Source organism: Theropithecus gelada, chromosome 7a (assembly GCF_003255815.1).
Source record: "Theropithecus gelada isolate Dixy chromosome 7a, Tgel_1.0, whole genome shotgun sequence".
NCBI classification, from domain to species: Eukaryota; Metazoa; Chordata; class Mammalia; order Primates; family Cercopithecidae; genus Theropithecus; species Theropithecus gelada.
In genome coordinates this window covers 8,088,407-8,105,477 of record NC_037674.1, presented here as the reverse complement: position 1 = coordinate 8,105,477, position 17,071 = coordinate 8,088,407, and the positions used below count along the sequence as shown (strand labels likewise).

The following is a 17,071-nucleotide window of genomic DNA, read 5'->3' as shown; positions in this document are numbered from 1 at the left end:
GCGAACCACGACATTCAGCCAAGATAAGGAGATCTGATGCTGTGGCCAGATACATGGAGCTCTCTAGAGAAGTTTGGGAAGAAGTAAATGAATCCTGCACGATGACTTCTCAGGGATTAATTTATAGACTTTTACATAAATACATATAATTAAAGGTAAAACAAACACTATGCAGAAGGTAATAGAGATGTTTGAAAGATGCAAAAACATTGGATTGAAAAATGCTTTATGGCAATGTTGACATCTCAGAGAAGCTTTTCAGGATGAACAGGACTTTGTCAGGTATCGTTGAAAGTATGTATGGCATGAGAGCAGAGCAGAGAACCACATGAATGAAGACATGGAACTGGGAATGCCGAATAATATAATTGGAACACATTGAACAGCTTTGGTTTGGTTAGGCAAATACATGTGGGAAATAGAGCTGAAATATGTCATAATAGAAAAGGCCTTAAATCCAAGGCCCCGAAGTTTGAATTTAATAGAATTCGCAATGAGAACCCATTAATAGTTTTATCTTCTTTTGTACCTTTCCCCCTTTGTTTTCAGGGGACAAGATTGCCTTATAATTTATAGAGACTAGAGAAAACTTAACAAGCTTCAAATTTAACTCTTGATCTCCTCTATCTCTTAAAAGAACATAATCCAACAAGATACTTCCCCACTATTCTCTATCTCAGAAATGGCACTTCCAGCAACCCATTGTTCACCCCTTTACCCTTCCATCTGCTTCAACCCTTCCTTGACTGAATCAGCAAGACCTGTTTGTTACACCTGCAAAATGTATCTCAGCTCTGTCCACTCTCTCGCTCCTTGGATACCACTCTAACACAAAGTGTCCTATTTTGAGAAAAGAGTGGTAGTGGGAAGGACATACTTATAGTTTGGCCACAGATCCATCTACTTCAAAAGAGGTGAAGGGTAATCTCATAATAGCAGAGAAGTTATAAAGTAGCTATTGTAGAGAGGACAAAAAAGCTTACAAAGAAAGGAAAAAACGTGGGAAAAATGAATGTTTTACATGATTATTTGACTGGATTTACAGAATTTGTTCTAGTTGTTTCAAGGTAAGATTTGTATTTTTTCAATAAGTCATTTTAAAAATTAGTCTTTGCATCCCAATGGACGGGATTTCCTAGATAGCCTTGGAATGGTTGTCGGAATAGCTAATAGCAGATATTCTAGATAGCTCTATAAAAACTCTTACAAAGAAACAATGTCAATAGATAGAGCCTGAATTTAGGTACCCTGTCCTGTGATCTAGCATCCCTGTATCATGAGAAATCCCTAGATACCTCTGAGAATGTAGGTGATTCTGACCTTGACTCAGAAAATGACAAAGGGTTCCCTCAAATTGTGCTTTCATTTTCAGCACCATTTTATAGTCCACAGAGTTGTCTAGGATTTCTGCAATCTAGTTGGCAATATTGCACATGGAAAGTGTCAGATAACTAATTGCATCGAACATTTAAGTGGTGTCTTTTGCATTTTCTGTATTTCTGAACTGACATGTTTATTGCTTTGTCTGCAGTATATGTTCTGAGATGCTAGTTTTAAATATGCCAAATTATTGGATGGGAATTTCCCAATGTAAATAAAGATTTCCTTCGCAACCTCCTTCTTCCAAAATGCCTTACCTGTGTGTTTATAAATTCCTCCAAGATCTGTAGTATATGTCTCTCTATTTTGTGAACCTGGTGGCATGATATCTTTATGGTGAAAATCCAGTGCTTTATTAATAGGCTTTTGGACAAGAACATACCTAATTTCCAGCCATAGTCAACAGATGAAAGTGATCATGACTCAGCTCTAGCTTTGTAGAAATGAAACCTTTCTTTTCCCAGTGCATGCTGTAACTGGCACAAACACATAGGAACCTTCGGGAGATGCCTCTTGCCTGGGTTAACTGTCTTTTGTGATGGTGAACTATGAATACTGTAGTTTCCATGTAGCCAAATCATAACTATCCAATAAGGTAGAGATCATTTTTAAAAAGTCAAGTCACCTCAGACTTGATTATCTAACAGTACTCTACTACAAATTTTAGATTGTCTATCTGAAGTAAATTATATAAAATTATTTCCCATGTGTTAGTAGAGGATTAAAAGGAAGGATAGGTGAATGGGAAGCATGAAGAACAGGCAGGGTCCCCCCGACCTGGGCTTAGTTCTCATGTTGGGATGCGTGTGTCACCCTGGCCAATCACTAGGTTGGTATCTAGACAACTTGGATGCCTGAGAATTTCTGCAATGTCTTTTTCACGTTCTACTTTTGGAGTATGAATCTGAAGAGGGCTGGGGCCCTTAATTTCATGAGACTAATCCTCGAGTAGTTTTTGCCTCTCTTCATCTTTGGGAGAACACAAGCAGAATACTTTACGTATCCCAAGTCAGAGACTTTTCTGGATCTCTAGAAGAAAAATGGAAGGATTATACATTGCCCTGTTCCTCGAGAGTGGTGTAGAATGAACTAATTATTTTTGTTGGTTTGCTTATTATTTCTGGTTTTTCTTCCCCTCCCCCGCTCCAACCCTGGAATTTGGACAAGCGGTAATTGACAAGGAATGTGCACAATTGATACTCAAGTGCATAGCACAGTGCCTGGTCCATAGCAGGAGCTCAGCAAATACGTGTTCCTGAGTAAGTCTAATTCTAAATTTCTTTTTGCAGCAAGTGAGAAACAGATGGTGGTGGTGTGCAAGGAGTCCCCAAAGGAGTATCTCCAGCCTTTCAAGGACAAACTAGAGGAGTTCTTCCAAAAAGGTAGGAAGCTTTGTCAGCAGCATATACACGCGGCCCTGAAACATCCTTCATTTCATGAATCTTTTCTCTGAGGCCCATGGCCCCTTGCATCCTGGCTGACCACAGGCAGCTCTGGTGATTTCATTAGCCCATCTCTCCATGGTGGTTACATACTCACGGTAAAGTTGTCCTATAGCTTTTATGTCATCTTTCAAATCCATTTTAATATTTTAAATTCTTGAATGTTACTCTGGCTTTTGTAAATTCTCTGAGGACAAACTTTTTTTGTCTTTTCATGGAGCTCAAGGAATTCCTCAGCCCATGTTCACCAACAAACGACATACATGTAAGGCAGGTGCAGTTATGCGTTTCATATTTGTGGTCAAGCTGGACAGGTAGATGGTGATCACCCTCCTGGTTTTATGAGTGTAGCAACTTGGAAACTTGTGTTATATTTTCCATTCCTTTTCAGATAGGAAAATTAGGGCCAAATGAATGTCACCCATCAATCACTTGCTACCTATCAGCCCTCTGGGATTGATCAGTAGAAGCCCTCTGGGGTTGATCATAAGAAGTAGAATGCATGAGACTCCACACTTTCTTTGAAATCTTAACAGATTTCCTTCCTTTACAGTTTTGGCATGAGTAGGGAACTTCTGTTGATCAGGGTTAGTGAACATGGAAGTAGCACGTCTTTTAGATAATTCCTGTTCTAATTTCTCAAATTTAACTTAAGATGTAAAACAAAAATAAGTGTGGGCTTGTTGAAGACAGCTTATTTCCTTGCTGGAAAGCTAGAGGAAACACACATAGGAGCCTTGAGGATATCTCCACATGCTCTTTCTATTACTGAGTAAGGCCACATGTTACCACACCATCAACAAAAGACTGTTAAGCAGGGTGAATGCATAAAGTGTGGCCAAACCAGCTTGAGAATCGGCAGGGAAATTCTCAGTCTATGAGTCAGAGGAACTCCATTCCAGCTGCTGCTCCCTTGGTGCAGAGACCATTGCTCCCTTGTCCATGATGAAAGGTTGTCTGTATTGAAGTAGAAGAAGTCAGATTTCTCTCTCAGCCATTACAGAACCTCATATATGATGGAAGAAATGCTGTCAGGCAAAGAACCATCTTGAGAGCAAAGATACCAATACTTGTGTGCTGTGTGACTATAGGAGATGGGTTTTATAAGTGACTTATCAAAAAATGCATTGCTATGTAATTATACTGTGTAAATATAACCTAAGTAGCCTGAAGAAAAGCATGAAATACTTCCCTTTGCTGACCTCAGTTAATAGTGTCTACTTTTTACATATGTAGAATTAACTTGAAATGAGGCTCATGTGTACTTGGATTCCATGTTTATTTGTAATTGCTATTCTATTTCTAGAAAATTTTGCCATATTTATGTCAGGGTACTATTTGCCTGCATGCTGTAATGCCCTTAGAATCCTGCCTCTGCAAAGCAGCTAGCTTATATCGTGAATTTTATTTTTTTTGTTGAAAAGACATAAATATGATTAGATTTAAAACCTTGAGAATCGGCCGGGCGCGGTGGCTCAAGCCTGTAATCCCAGCACTTTGGGAGGCCGAGATGGGCGGATCACGAGGTCAGGAGATCGAGACCATGCTGGCTAACACGGTGAAACCCCGTCTCTACTAAAAAAATACAAAAAAATTAGCCGGGCGAAGTGGCGGGCGCCTGTGGTCCCAGCTACTCGGGAGGCTGAGGCGGGAGAATGGCGTGAACCCGGGAGGCGGAGCTTGCAGTGAGCTGAGATCTGGCCACTGCACTCCAGCCTGGGCGACAGAGCGAGACTCCGTCTCCAAAAAAAAAAAAAAAAAAAAAAACCTTGAGAATCTTCTTTGGTACCTTGGAAAAGGAATTTGCAAATCCCCTTTTGGGATAATGTGTTAACCTCTTCTCTACTAGGGCTCCCAAGACAATTCTGGTCTATTCAGAGAAAGGGAATTTATATGAGGGAAACTGGATCTTATGTCAGGGAAGTACGGGTGTGGCCATAGTAAGCTGTTCTAAGAAAGTCCTAGAACAGTGGTTCTCAACTCTCTTGCGTATTAGAATCACTTGGGAGATTTTTGACAATCTTGATAACCAGGCCCAACTCTAGACCCATCATCAGCGTCTCTCAGGGTGGGACCAGGCATCAGATTTTCCTTTTTTTTTTTTTTTTTAACTCTCCAGGTAATTCCAATGTGGAACCCAGATTGACAGCCATTACTGTCCAACTTACTTCACTTTTTAATGTGTATTCAAAGATTTATTCTGAGCCTACTATATGTTAGGCTCTATGATAGAGACCGACAGTACTAAGATTAATTGTATACCCCTACACCCTGTCCCGGAGTATGTTAGTGGGAAAAGATCTATAGTTGAATATAATCAGCTCCTTTTTTTTTTTTTTTTTTTTTTTGAGATGAAGTTTTGCTCTTATTAACCAGGCTGGAGTGCAATGGTGCGATCTCGGCTCACTGCAACCTCCTCCTCCAGGGTTCAAGCGATTCTCCTGCCTCAGCCTCCCGAGTAGCTGGGATTACAGGGTGCCCACCACAACGCCCGACTAATTTCTGTATTTTTAGTAGAGATGGAGTTTCACTATGTTGGCCAGGCTGGTCTTGAACTCCTGACCTCAGACAGTCTACCCGCCTCAGCCTCCCAAAGTGCTGGGATAACAGGCGTGAGCCACCGAGCCCGGCCAGTCATCTCCTCTTTAACCAACAGATGAGGTAAAAGTGACATTAGGAATAACATCAAATCATGCTTAAAACAAAACCACCCAAAACAAGACATAAATTGAATGTGAAGGAAACATTACCATTCTATTTAAAAATTTAAGAATATAAAAATATATATACTATTGTAGGAATCTTAAACATTCCCAATATTGTGTGGTAGAAAAGTCTACTGTTGAAATAGCTTGTTATGATTATTTCATTACTTAACTCATTTTGTCAAAAAAACAGTCTAGACTTGTGCTGTTCGATGTGGCAGACACTAGCCACATGTGGCTTTTGAGCAGCTGAAATGTGGCTAATCCAAACTGAGATGTCTTATAAGGGTAAAACACACATGGGGTTTTAAAGACTCAGCAGAAAAAACATGTAAAATATTTTATTGCTGATTTTTTTATACTGATTGCATGGTAAACTGATAACATTTTAGATATGTTAAATAAATAAAACATGATTATTCATTTATAGGTAAGTTAATAAGTATGTTAATAACCTGACAAAATATATTAGCTAAATTATATTTCTTCTGCTTTTTGAGTGTGGCTACTAGAAAATCTAAATTATATTTGTGGTTCACATTATATTTCTATCGGAAGGTGCTAGTCTGGAGGCATGTTCCATAGGCTTTCCTCAACTCATTCCTGCACTCTCTTCTCATTTTCGCTCTACCTTCTCAGCTTGAATCCTAAGTTATTGGAATGTAGAATTTCACAAGCTAGCCCCCTGTCCACTCTGGGCCTGGACCTTGTTTGGCTCTCAAGTGGGGCTACTTAACCAAAGGAGGTAACAGCATGCTACTTGATCAGGCTATTACCTCTGCAGTTCTGAAATGCATGGTTTAGGGTCTGTGGTTAAGAAATACATTACAGTTCACAGCAATATGCTATGATGTAGGGGCTGGGGTTTTGCCAAATTGCAGTATATACAAATGGAATATCTCCTCGCTGCTGTTTGGAGTTCCACATAGTAGTTCCTTTATTACGTAGATATTTCACTGATTCATAGAAAATGTAGATTTTCCATTTGCCACAAATATGCACTATTCACCATAGATAATCAAATTTCTATGACAATTGTCATACAGTTTAAGTATAGTCTTTCATCTAATATGCTATTTATTGTGAGAAATACCATTATTCCATGTACTACTAAGAAAGATAAATTGCTGCCATAAGCCACAGCATGTAGATTCTTAAGATGTACCCCAATATCAGAGGCTCTAAAATACGAAAATTCTATCAATTTTGGAGTTGGTGTAATGTGGTATTGTAATTAGGCATATAGAATCAGAGAGGAAGAATGCCCAACACTTTTAGGTAAGACTTTCAGCAAAGGAGATATTTTTGTTCAGACTTGAAAAAGAGCAAAATAATAACGATGACAATGATGTTAACATTTACTGAGTGCCTCTATCTGCTAGATACCATGGGGAACAAATCGCCTTTTTACTTAGTCACCATGACAGTCCTTTGAAGTGAGTACTGTTACCGCCCTGCTGTACAGATGAGGAAATTGAGGATTAGAAATTCTCAGCAGACAGGCTACAAAGGGCATTCCAGGCAGAGGAAAACACTGCAAGTCTCAGAAGGATGAAAGACATGATGTGTTTGGAAAATGGCAAGCGATTCGGTGTAGCTAGATCACAAGGCATAGGAGAAGAACCCAAGACCACAAAAGGAGATAAGAGTCACAATATGACTTGCTAAAGAATCTGAACTTTATCTGACAGGCAGCAGATAATATTGGAAAATAATGTGTACAGGAGTGACATGATCATGTTGGATTTGTTTGTATTGTTTTGGTTTGTGCAGTTTTTTTGTGGGGGTATATCACTTTGCTTTTTGTTGTTGCTGAGAAATATAACTAACAGTAATATGCAAAAAGGTTGAACAAATAACAGACTAATGCCATTGCAAAAGCACTGGCAAAGCCAAGGTGGGAGGATCACTTGAGGTCAGGAGTTGGAAACCAGCCTGGGCAACAGAGTGAGACCCCATCTCTACAAAAATTAGTTGGAAGTGGTGGCACCTGTAGCCTCAGCTACTTGGGAGGCTGAGGTGGGAGGATTGCTTGAGCCCAAGAGTTCAAGGCTACAGTGACTATGATTACACTACTGTGCTCCAGCCTTAGCAAGAGAGCAAGATGCTGTCTCTAAAACAAAACAAAGCAATGGCAGTAAAAATAAGAAGGAAAAGACATAATTATAAACAGTAAAGGGCTGTTTTAGGCATTACAGGACAGGATAATAAATTGGATGTACAAAATGAAACAGAGGAGAATAGGGTAACTCCTTTTTCTTGCTTGGATAACTGGCTGGATACTGGTAAGGAAGACTAGATTCGAGATAGAAGACAGTGAGGTCGACGTTAGAGATGTTAACTTTGCACATATGAGACACGCAGGTAGAGATTCTGGGCTCATGGGAGACAGCTAGATGAGACTCTAAAGGTAACAGTTCAAGTCATAGGAATGAATGAGATAGCCCGAAGAGAAGGGTGTAGAATGAGACAATACGTGAAGTATCAGAGTATCTGAGCACAGGGTATCATATAATAAATGTAACTGAGAAAAGATGCTTCTGTACTTCCATAGCACAGCTTATACAGAGCATTTTGCAAGGAAGTGAATTCTCTATTAGGAGTCTTATCACTCATAAAGTTTTAAGCAATTGTGTTCTTTATGCCTGAGAAGTCACATGCATTGTGACTCAGGATTATTTTTACATCAGCTGCAGTTCAGCTCTAAGAATCATGATGATTTAATTTTTCTTCTGTAAATCATATCCTGTTGCCACACTCAAATGGAGATGATGCATTTATCCTTATGCTTTTATCATTCTTCCCTTCTCAGAATGCCCTTATATAGTGTTATTTGACAAAACTGTGGTACTTTTTCTTAATGAATTTCATTTTCGGAGAAGAATTGAGTGTAATTTTAATGGCACCACTTGGCGGGGTTGCAAACTCCATGATATCCATGCCTTTTTTCTTACATGTCTTTTTTCTTTTCCACACTAGGCTCTTGTTGAAGCTGGTTTATGGCTCAGTTCAGAATAACCTTGTGCAGGCATTTTGTGAGCTCCTGCTTTCCCACCCTCAGATCAAACGTGGTCATAATGATATGGCCTTCAAAAATGTGATGCTCACATTAAAAGTCCCCATAAACATGGCAGGGATCCTATAATTAAAAGAAGGCGCAGAGCAACTGATTAGATCCCAGGTATAGATCTTGTAGGTGGTCTTTTCATGCTGTTAAATTGGTCATTTGTATTTATAGCTTTGGCAGGGAGGGCTGGAACCTAAACTGGCTCTAATCCCAGCACTCTCCCACACTTGGCCTTATCTCATTCTCCATTAATTTCAGTTGGCATCCATGAACGGAGCCAAATTCTAAATGATTCTGCCTGAACCATTCTAGCCCTAGTCTGTGAAACTATTTTCTGAGTTTCTTTGACCAACTGAGATTAGAGATATTCTTTTTTGTTTGTTTGTTTGTTTGAGACGGAGTCTCGCTCTGTCGCCCAGGCTGGAGTGCAGTGGCCCGATCTCGGCTCACTGCAAGCTCCGCCTCCTGGGTTCCTGCCATTCGCCTGCCTCAGCCTTCCGAGTAGCTGGGACTACAGGCGACCGCCACCACGCCCGGCTAGATTAGAGATATTCTTAATATCAAAAATTGTTTTATTTTACCTGTGTAACAAACCTTCACATGTACCCCCAAACCTAAAATAAAAGTTAAAAAAAAAAATCTGTTTTCTAGTAAAAAATAGATAAATTTACCAGACTTAAATAAACAAAAGCAATAATTCTGATTTTCTATATTGAATGCAAAAGGATTTATATAAACAGATGAGTATTCCATGACAGCTGGGACTGTGTCTATTTTGTCCTGTTCACTTACTTGTCCCAACATAATATAGGCTCAGCCTGTCCCATGATAGGTGTTAATAAGTATTTGTTGAATTTATGAACAAACAATTTAAATTGTGTAAAGTACCTGGAGGCTACTTTTCCGCCCTCCCTCGGTTTTCTGTTTAAATCCTTTCCGAATTGCTGAATCATCCCAGAATCTGGAGAGGTACATTTTTGGTCAATAGTACATTTCTGTGATCAGACCTCCTGGATATAGAATCATCTTTCTATGTTGGGCATATGCATATAATCTATTCTTAGTAAATACTTGGGTCAGATTAGATTGACAAAGGTCATACTTAAATCTCTAAATTGCAAAATAAGAGCAGGTTATTATGTAATTTCTTCACTTCAACCCCCAGAAATGTAGAAACAAAGCAATCTGAATCACCATATTCAACCACTAAGGTTACAGAGATCAGGAAAGGTCAGTAATCTGAGCAGTGTAACCTGTGAGGGAAATAATTCTGCCATTCTTTACAAAGCTTGTGGAAAGAAGAAATATGGCTGGAGAACATGCACTCTGCATGAGCCAAAATGGGTTCTTGTATACCCCACTGCTACTCAAGAAAATACCAACAGTCGTGGTTCCAAAGATCATCACATGGCCAAGAATTAAGATAATCTCTTGTGACTTCCGGACCACTTAAGTAACAGAGCAGTAATCCATGGAAGATGAAGAAAACTATTTGGCTAGGTGCAGTGGCTCAGGCCTGTAATCCCTGCACTTTGAGAGGCCAAGGCGGGTGGATCATCTGAGGTCAGGAGTTCAAAACCAGCCTGGCCAACATGATGAAACCCCATCTCTACTAAAAATACAAAAATTAGCCGGGCATGGTGGTGTGCACCTGGAATCCCAGCTGCTCTGGAGGCTGAGACAGGAGAATTGCTTGAACCCGGGAAGCAGAAGTTGCAGTGAGTCAGGATCATACCACTGCACTCCAGCCTGGGCCACAGAGTGAGACTTCTCCAAAAAAAAAAAAAAAAAAAAAAAAAAGCTATTTTATCAGAGATCTATTAAGTAGGCTTTTATCTAAAAGGGCTAGAGGGGATTTTTTTTTTCCAGAAATTCCTGCAAAGAGCTTATGGTTTCCCCCTGAAGTCAGTTTCTAATGACCATCCAGTAATGGAGTTGTTAAATTATGGTATTTCCATACAATGGAATACTAAGCATCTGTTTAAAAAAAAAAAAAGTCTATATGTATTGACCTGGAAGGATCCCTAATGTATATGTTTAAGTGGATAAAAGCAAGGGTCAGAAGAGTAGTTATGTTATTATTAGGTATATTATTTTATCATTCAGATAAAAGATGAAGCAAAAAATGAATGCTACCTAACAGTGAGAACAAATAAGAACTAACCTAAGACTGACCGGGCGCGGTGGCTCACGCGTGTAATCCCAGCACTTTGGGAGGCTGAGGCAGGCGGATCATGAGGTCAGGAGATTGAGAACACCCTGGCTAACACGGTGAAACCCAGTGTCTACTAAAAATAAAATTTAAAAAAAATTAGCTGGGTGTGGTGGCGAGCGCCTGTAGTCCCGACTACTTGGGAGGCTGAGGCAGGAGAATGATGTGAACCTGGGGAGTCAGAGCTTGCAGTGAGCCGAGATCACACCACTGCACTCCAGCCTAGGCAACAGAGCAAGACTCCGTCTAAAAAAAAAAAAAAAAAACTAACCTAAGAGGGATATTCAGCTGGTCCTCACCATAACACCCATACAGGTTGCGTGTTCTGCTAGTTAGTACCTAAGTTATTATTAAATATTTAGACCATTACCCCTAAAACTTATCAGACAGGTTCATTGCTGCAGCAGGTAGAAAATAGGCAAATGAGGTTCATAGGTGTATGCAGATTTTTCATAAATTTGGGGGTTTTAACCAATGAATACCTCTTAAATATTAAACAAAAATTTTTTTTGAACAACTAACTTTCTAGAGTACTTTGCACTTCACATTTTTCCTCCAAGATTCTGCTTCCTATTCATTGCTTCCCCGTTATTATGCCAACTGGGGTCCCTTAGCCACCCAGACCTAGAATTGGAAACCAAATGGTCTTACTCACAGCCTCATTACTTTCATTGGGTGCTGGACCGGACAACTTAGAAGGAAATCTGAAGGTCCCTTATGGAACCAGATCTATGAGCTAGTACCTTGGTTTCTTCCCTGTGGCTCCCTTCTTTAACATCGCTCTGGATAGCGCTCTCCAGTGGAATCCTCCCAGTCAATGAGAAAATGCAAGGAAATGTTTAAACGCATTGAGAGCTCAAGACAGTCCAGTCACACACACACACACATGCACACACATGAATCTGCTGGAGCCCCAAAGTTCTTTCTCCTTGACTTGGATTGACTTCACTTATTTTGCTCATGGGTCCATCATCCCTTCAGTTTCAGGTGTCACACTTTCGTGATGTTATTATTAGGTATGTAACATGAACCCTAATTCACATTATGGTCAAGAAGAGGCCCCCAGTATGTAGGGTGTTTTACCTATTCCTCATCTTTTTTTTTTCTTATTGCCGTAATCCTGTTCTTTATTTCATTAGGGCTCTTGATTACACGGGTGCTTCAATGTACACTTTTATGAATATACCAAAGTGAGAGAGTAAAGACCTTCCCTCAGATTACCCTGACACAGACCATCCTTTAAACCTAATCACAAACAGAAGCAAATCTCAGTCATTTGTATCTTGGGATCATTGTCAGGATCTGGCCTCTTCCGTGGGTATATGCATTTTAGGCCTTAACTCTAATTTTTTTAAGAGTTTGTCTCCTGTTTTTCTGGAACTCCTGACCTCAAGTGATCCACCCGCCCCAGCCTCCCAAAGTGCTGGGATTACAGGTGTGAGCCACCGCGCCCAGCCTTGTTTCCTGTTTTTAAACACTGTGTCAGAACGACATGCAAGTAGAAGAGAGATGCTAGTGGTTGTGTTTAGAGATAAGATATTATTTGTCAGATAAATATCATTAACTCTTACAGTGTCTTTCCTAGAACAGCAGCAGCATTTACACACACACACACACACACACACACACACACACACACACACACCCCTACATCTTTCCAACCTTATGGAACCAGATTATTTGCTTGCTTTGGTAGAACAGGGAGACTGTACCTTAAATTGATTTTTACGACTCCAAGTAAGGCCCTTACCCGTGTAAGAATGAAAGTGTTACTAAGGACAACCTCATGGTAGTGTTCTCGCGTAATCTCTTCATTTCCCTTTCATCATGGCAGAATCCAAGATAGTCTGATGAGACTCTGGAGCTGCAGTTGCATTAACCTCTTTCTGATGACGGGAAATGTCCCCACGTAGAAGAAGGGGATGGAGCCAAGTCAGTCAGGCTCTTTCTTTCTATGTATAGACCTTGTTGTCCACTAGTAAATTCACGCTTTTCACATTTCATTGGTTTGTTTTGGAAGAACTAGGAGGAGACTAAGTTGTGTTTCCCTAAAGAAGAGTTTTAGTCACCTCTGAAGTCTTAGTCATGATACTGAGCCATGTTCTGATTATCTCTCACTATCGTGACTACATATATACTTTTTGTTTTAAAAAGGGTTTTTAAATATAAATATCTGTTTTATTTTCTTTAAGCAATACTTTTTCCTTTTTTTAAAATTTTACTTTAAATTCTGGGATACATATGCAGAATGAGCAGGTTTGTTATATAGGGATCCGTGTGCCGTGGTGGTTTGCTGCACCTATCAACCCGTCATCTAGGTTTTAAGCCCTGCATGCGTTAGGTATTTGTCCTAATGTTCTCCCTCCCCTTGCCCCCCATCCCCCAACAGGCCTCAGTGTGTGATGTTCCCCTCCCTGTGTCCATGTGTTGTCATTGTTCAACTCCCACTTATGGGTGAGAACAAGCAGTGTTTGATTTTCTGTTCCTGTGTTAGTTTGCTGAGGATGATGGTTTTCAGCTTCATCCATGTCCCTGCCAAGGACATGAACTCATCCTTGTTTGTGGCTGCATACTATTCCATGGTGTATATGTGCCACATTTTCTTTATCCAGTTTGTCATCAGTGGGCATTTGGGTTGGTTCCAAGTCTTTGCTATTGTAAATAGTGCTGCAGTAAACATATGTGTGCATGCGTCTTTATAGCAGAATGATTTATAATCCTTTGGGTGTATACTTAATAATGGGATTGCTGGGTCAAATGGTATTTTTGGTTCTAGATCCTTGAGGAATTGCCACTGTCTTTCACAATGGTTGAACTAATTTACATTCCCACCAACAGTGTAAAAGTGTATCTCTCCACTTCCCCACCAGCACCTATTTTTTCTTGACTTTTTAGTCGCCATTCTGACTAGTGGGAGATGGTATCTCATTGTGGTTTTGATTTGCATTTCTCTAATGATCAGTGATGTTGAACTTGTTCTCATGTTTGTTGGTCACATAAATGTCTTCTTTTGAGAATTGTCTGTTCATCTCCTTTGCCCAGTTTTTGATGGTGTTGTTTGTTTCTTGTGAATTTGTTTAAGTTCCTTGTCGATTCTGGATACTAGGCCTCTGTCATATGGGTAGATTGCAAAAATTTTCTCCCATTCTGTAGGTTGCCTGTTCACTCTGATACTAGTTTCTTTTGTTGTGCAGAAGCTGTTTAGTTTAATTAGATTAAGCAATACTTTTTTCTACATACATACAACTTTTGTTATTTTAGTAAGAATACTTAGCATGAATTCTACCATGTTAACATTCTTAAGTGTGCAATACGGTCTTTGTAACGATAGGCACAATAAAACGTTGTGTTTTTAAGTGTTCTGAATGTAGGGAGAGAGCTTTGTGCTTGAAGTGAGAAGACCTAGGTTTGAACACTGGGTTCATCACTTAACCTTTCTGTGTGATTTTGCAGAGGATTTTAAGTTCTGGGGGCCTTTTTTTTCTTGTCTGTAAAATGGGAATAGTAATAAATATCTAGTACACAGTCTCATTACGAAGATGAAATTAGATAACATAGGAAACCACCATATAAACTGTAAAGCTTTAATAAATACAATATGTTATGTTTAAGGCGTTCTTATTATCCCACTTTGACCCTCTGTGGGAAACACCCATATACTGAAAATTTTCCTCCTGAATCTTTAGTTCCGGTGTGTGGAGGGGAGGATTGGGGAGCATACTACTGGACTTGAACAGGTGCGTAGCACTTCATTTAATTTTGCAGCAATCCTTTGAAACTGATTTTTTTTCATTCCTAACTTTCCAGATAAGAAAACTGAATCTGAGGGACTTGGTAACTTCCTCAAGATCAGGGTGAGCTCAATCCCAGCGTTATTACTGTGCCATGCTACTAACTTAGAGAACCACTTAGTTTATGTGAGTCCCAGGACCCAGTGGGTATATAGAAATAAGCATTTTTGTTTCACCATCTATAGGAGAAAAGTATCAAAATAGCAGATTTGCCTTAACCTTGGGTAATAGCTTAACCTCAAAGATTCCTTTTCTGATGTCTTAGTAGAGATCCTCTTTTACCTTTCCCAACAATAACAACAAAGTTTCCATTGTAATTAGTAAAGAATTGGCAGTGACAAGCATTTAAGTATTTTATGGAATCAGTATTGAGCTCTGCATCTTGCATAATGGCTGTTCTCATGATAAATTGCTTCACGTAATTGTTGGCCTAGCCACCACTTTCTCTTTGGATTCTTGACAGCTATGGCAAGGTTTTCATCAGTGATTGATCCAAGGTGCTATCACATGATTTCTGTTTAATTTATACAGTTATTGTCTTCTTCATAATGGAAGAGCTTAACACCTGTATTGCCTTCTGGGAGTTTTTGTGCATAATACATGTTATATAATACATAGTTTTGTAGACAATGTCCAGTTTTGGAAAGATCTTTTCATTCTTTCAAATAATACAGGTCTGTTTCTTCTGCTGAATTCATTTGGCCTTAAATGAATTGTGGCAGCTCTAGGAGGAACCCAGGACTAATGTATGTGGAGCAGTTAGCACAGAACCTGGCACTATGTATATCAGCCGCTGCTGCTGTTATGTCATTTTGCCAAACCTTATCAGATGCTTCAGACAGTGCGTCTCAGAAAAGTTAACCACAGAAGTTTTACTTACCCAATGGTGCAAAGAGCAGTGGTTCCAAGTTCAAGTGGCAAATAATTATTCACTACAGAGGACAGCCATAACTTTTAGAAGGAAAGTTATGTGCATCTTTTTCATCTCCTCTAAAAATAAGCCAAAAGCGATGAATATAAGCTGGATTTCTCTAAGGCCTGACACTTTCTTTTTGTTATAAGTATAATTTGAAGATAATCATGTATATAATTAGAGTAAAAGGTAAGTAGAATTAGCATAAGATTAAAAGATACCAGATATGCATGGAACTTTTATATGGGATTATATTTTTCACAATTAAAATATTTTAAATATTTTAAAGTATAATTATAATTTCTATAGTTACATCTTGATGATATAAGGGATGTATATAATTCCATTTAAGAGGGCGGGTCTGATAGATCACACTCCATGGCTACCAAAATCAACAATATTACCACCTAGTGGCTGCTGAATTGAACTGCAAACACATGATCCTTGGGATCCACAAAGACCCTGTCTCAGTAGCTAAAAATGATGGAAAATGACAGTAAACGCCACTATAATTAACAACTTTAATGGGCCTTGATCACTGTTAATCACCGTAACACCCCAACTCTGCTTTCAAACAGATTGGGAGAATAATGAGAATTTGCTTTTCCATTTATTGAGAAACTGAGCCTTTAAAAAGTTGTAAGCTGAGGCTAGAGAATGTGATTATTTAATTCCTTAATCCTTTTATTAATCTTCTGAATTGAGAAATAGATCTACCTTTCCCTCCCAGTTTTTTTATTTGAATTTTGATTTATTTATAGCATTTTTCAGTGAAAATTAAAAATGTGTGTTTGAGTAGATCAGAACTGTTTTAAACAGAGATAAACTGGTTTTCTCGTTATAGGAAATATGCGACGTTAGTTCATGTGCTTTTATAAATTTAGCAAAACCTGAGTGCTCAACTTCTAGAAGTGAAATGCCAGTCCTGATAGCTCATCCTTACTCCATCTCAGAGTCAGGCATCGAGACCTTTGCTATTTACTACTTTCCCTTTCATCTTAGCATTCACCAACTTGTTGACATTCAAATTATTCATTGAAATAACCAAACCATCTGCCCACTGAGCTCATTGCACCATCCCATTTCCTTGATGAAATAAATAAAATGTGGTGTGAGTAATTGTAATATAGTAATTCTAGGGGAGCATAATATATTCAAGTAGGTAATGTAGAAAGCCACTAAAAAGTCTATTTGAAATTACTCTTCTTCCCAGGAGGGCACTGTTCTCTCTTTAATACATTCCCTTTGGCTTCGTGATGCTAGGATTAAGCCTAATTGCTAACATAATATATGTGCGTGATCGTTGCTTTCTTTAACTTAAGCTTCCTCTGGCATTGGTTTCTAGCTTGTAGTCATGACTGTGGCATTAATTGTAATTGGTCTAAGCTTCATGTGAAATAAGTTCCAGCGTGTTGACAGCAATTAATGGAGCTCAATAGTCCTGGGTAAGATTCAAGGGGTGGGTTTTGCATCTCTTTCAAATTGTTTTCTCATTGTTTCTGTTGTAGTCTCCTGGGAGACTATAATAAACAGAGCCTGGCTTTAGAATTGCACAAACCTG

General features: G+C 39.2%; 1 protein-coding gene across 2 annotated transcripts in view; it reads left to right on the top strand.

Annotated features, from left to right (window-relative positions):
- FMN1 (formin 1) overlaps window positions 1-17,071 on the top strand; it is a 389,651-nt gene that overhangs the window by 298,722 nt on the left and 73,858 nt on the right. For both annotated transcript variants that reach the window (XM_025390157.1, XM_025390158.1), the window contains one exon: window positions 2,670-2,762. In XM_025390157.1, coding sequence (XP_025245942.1) covers window positions 2,670-2,762 — 93 coding nt within the window. The remainder of the gene's footprint in view (window positions 1-2,669; window positions 2,763-17,071) is intronic.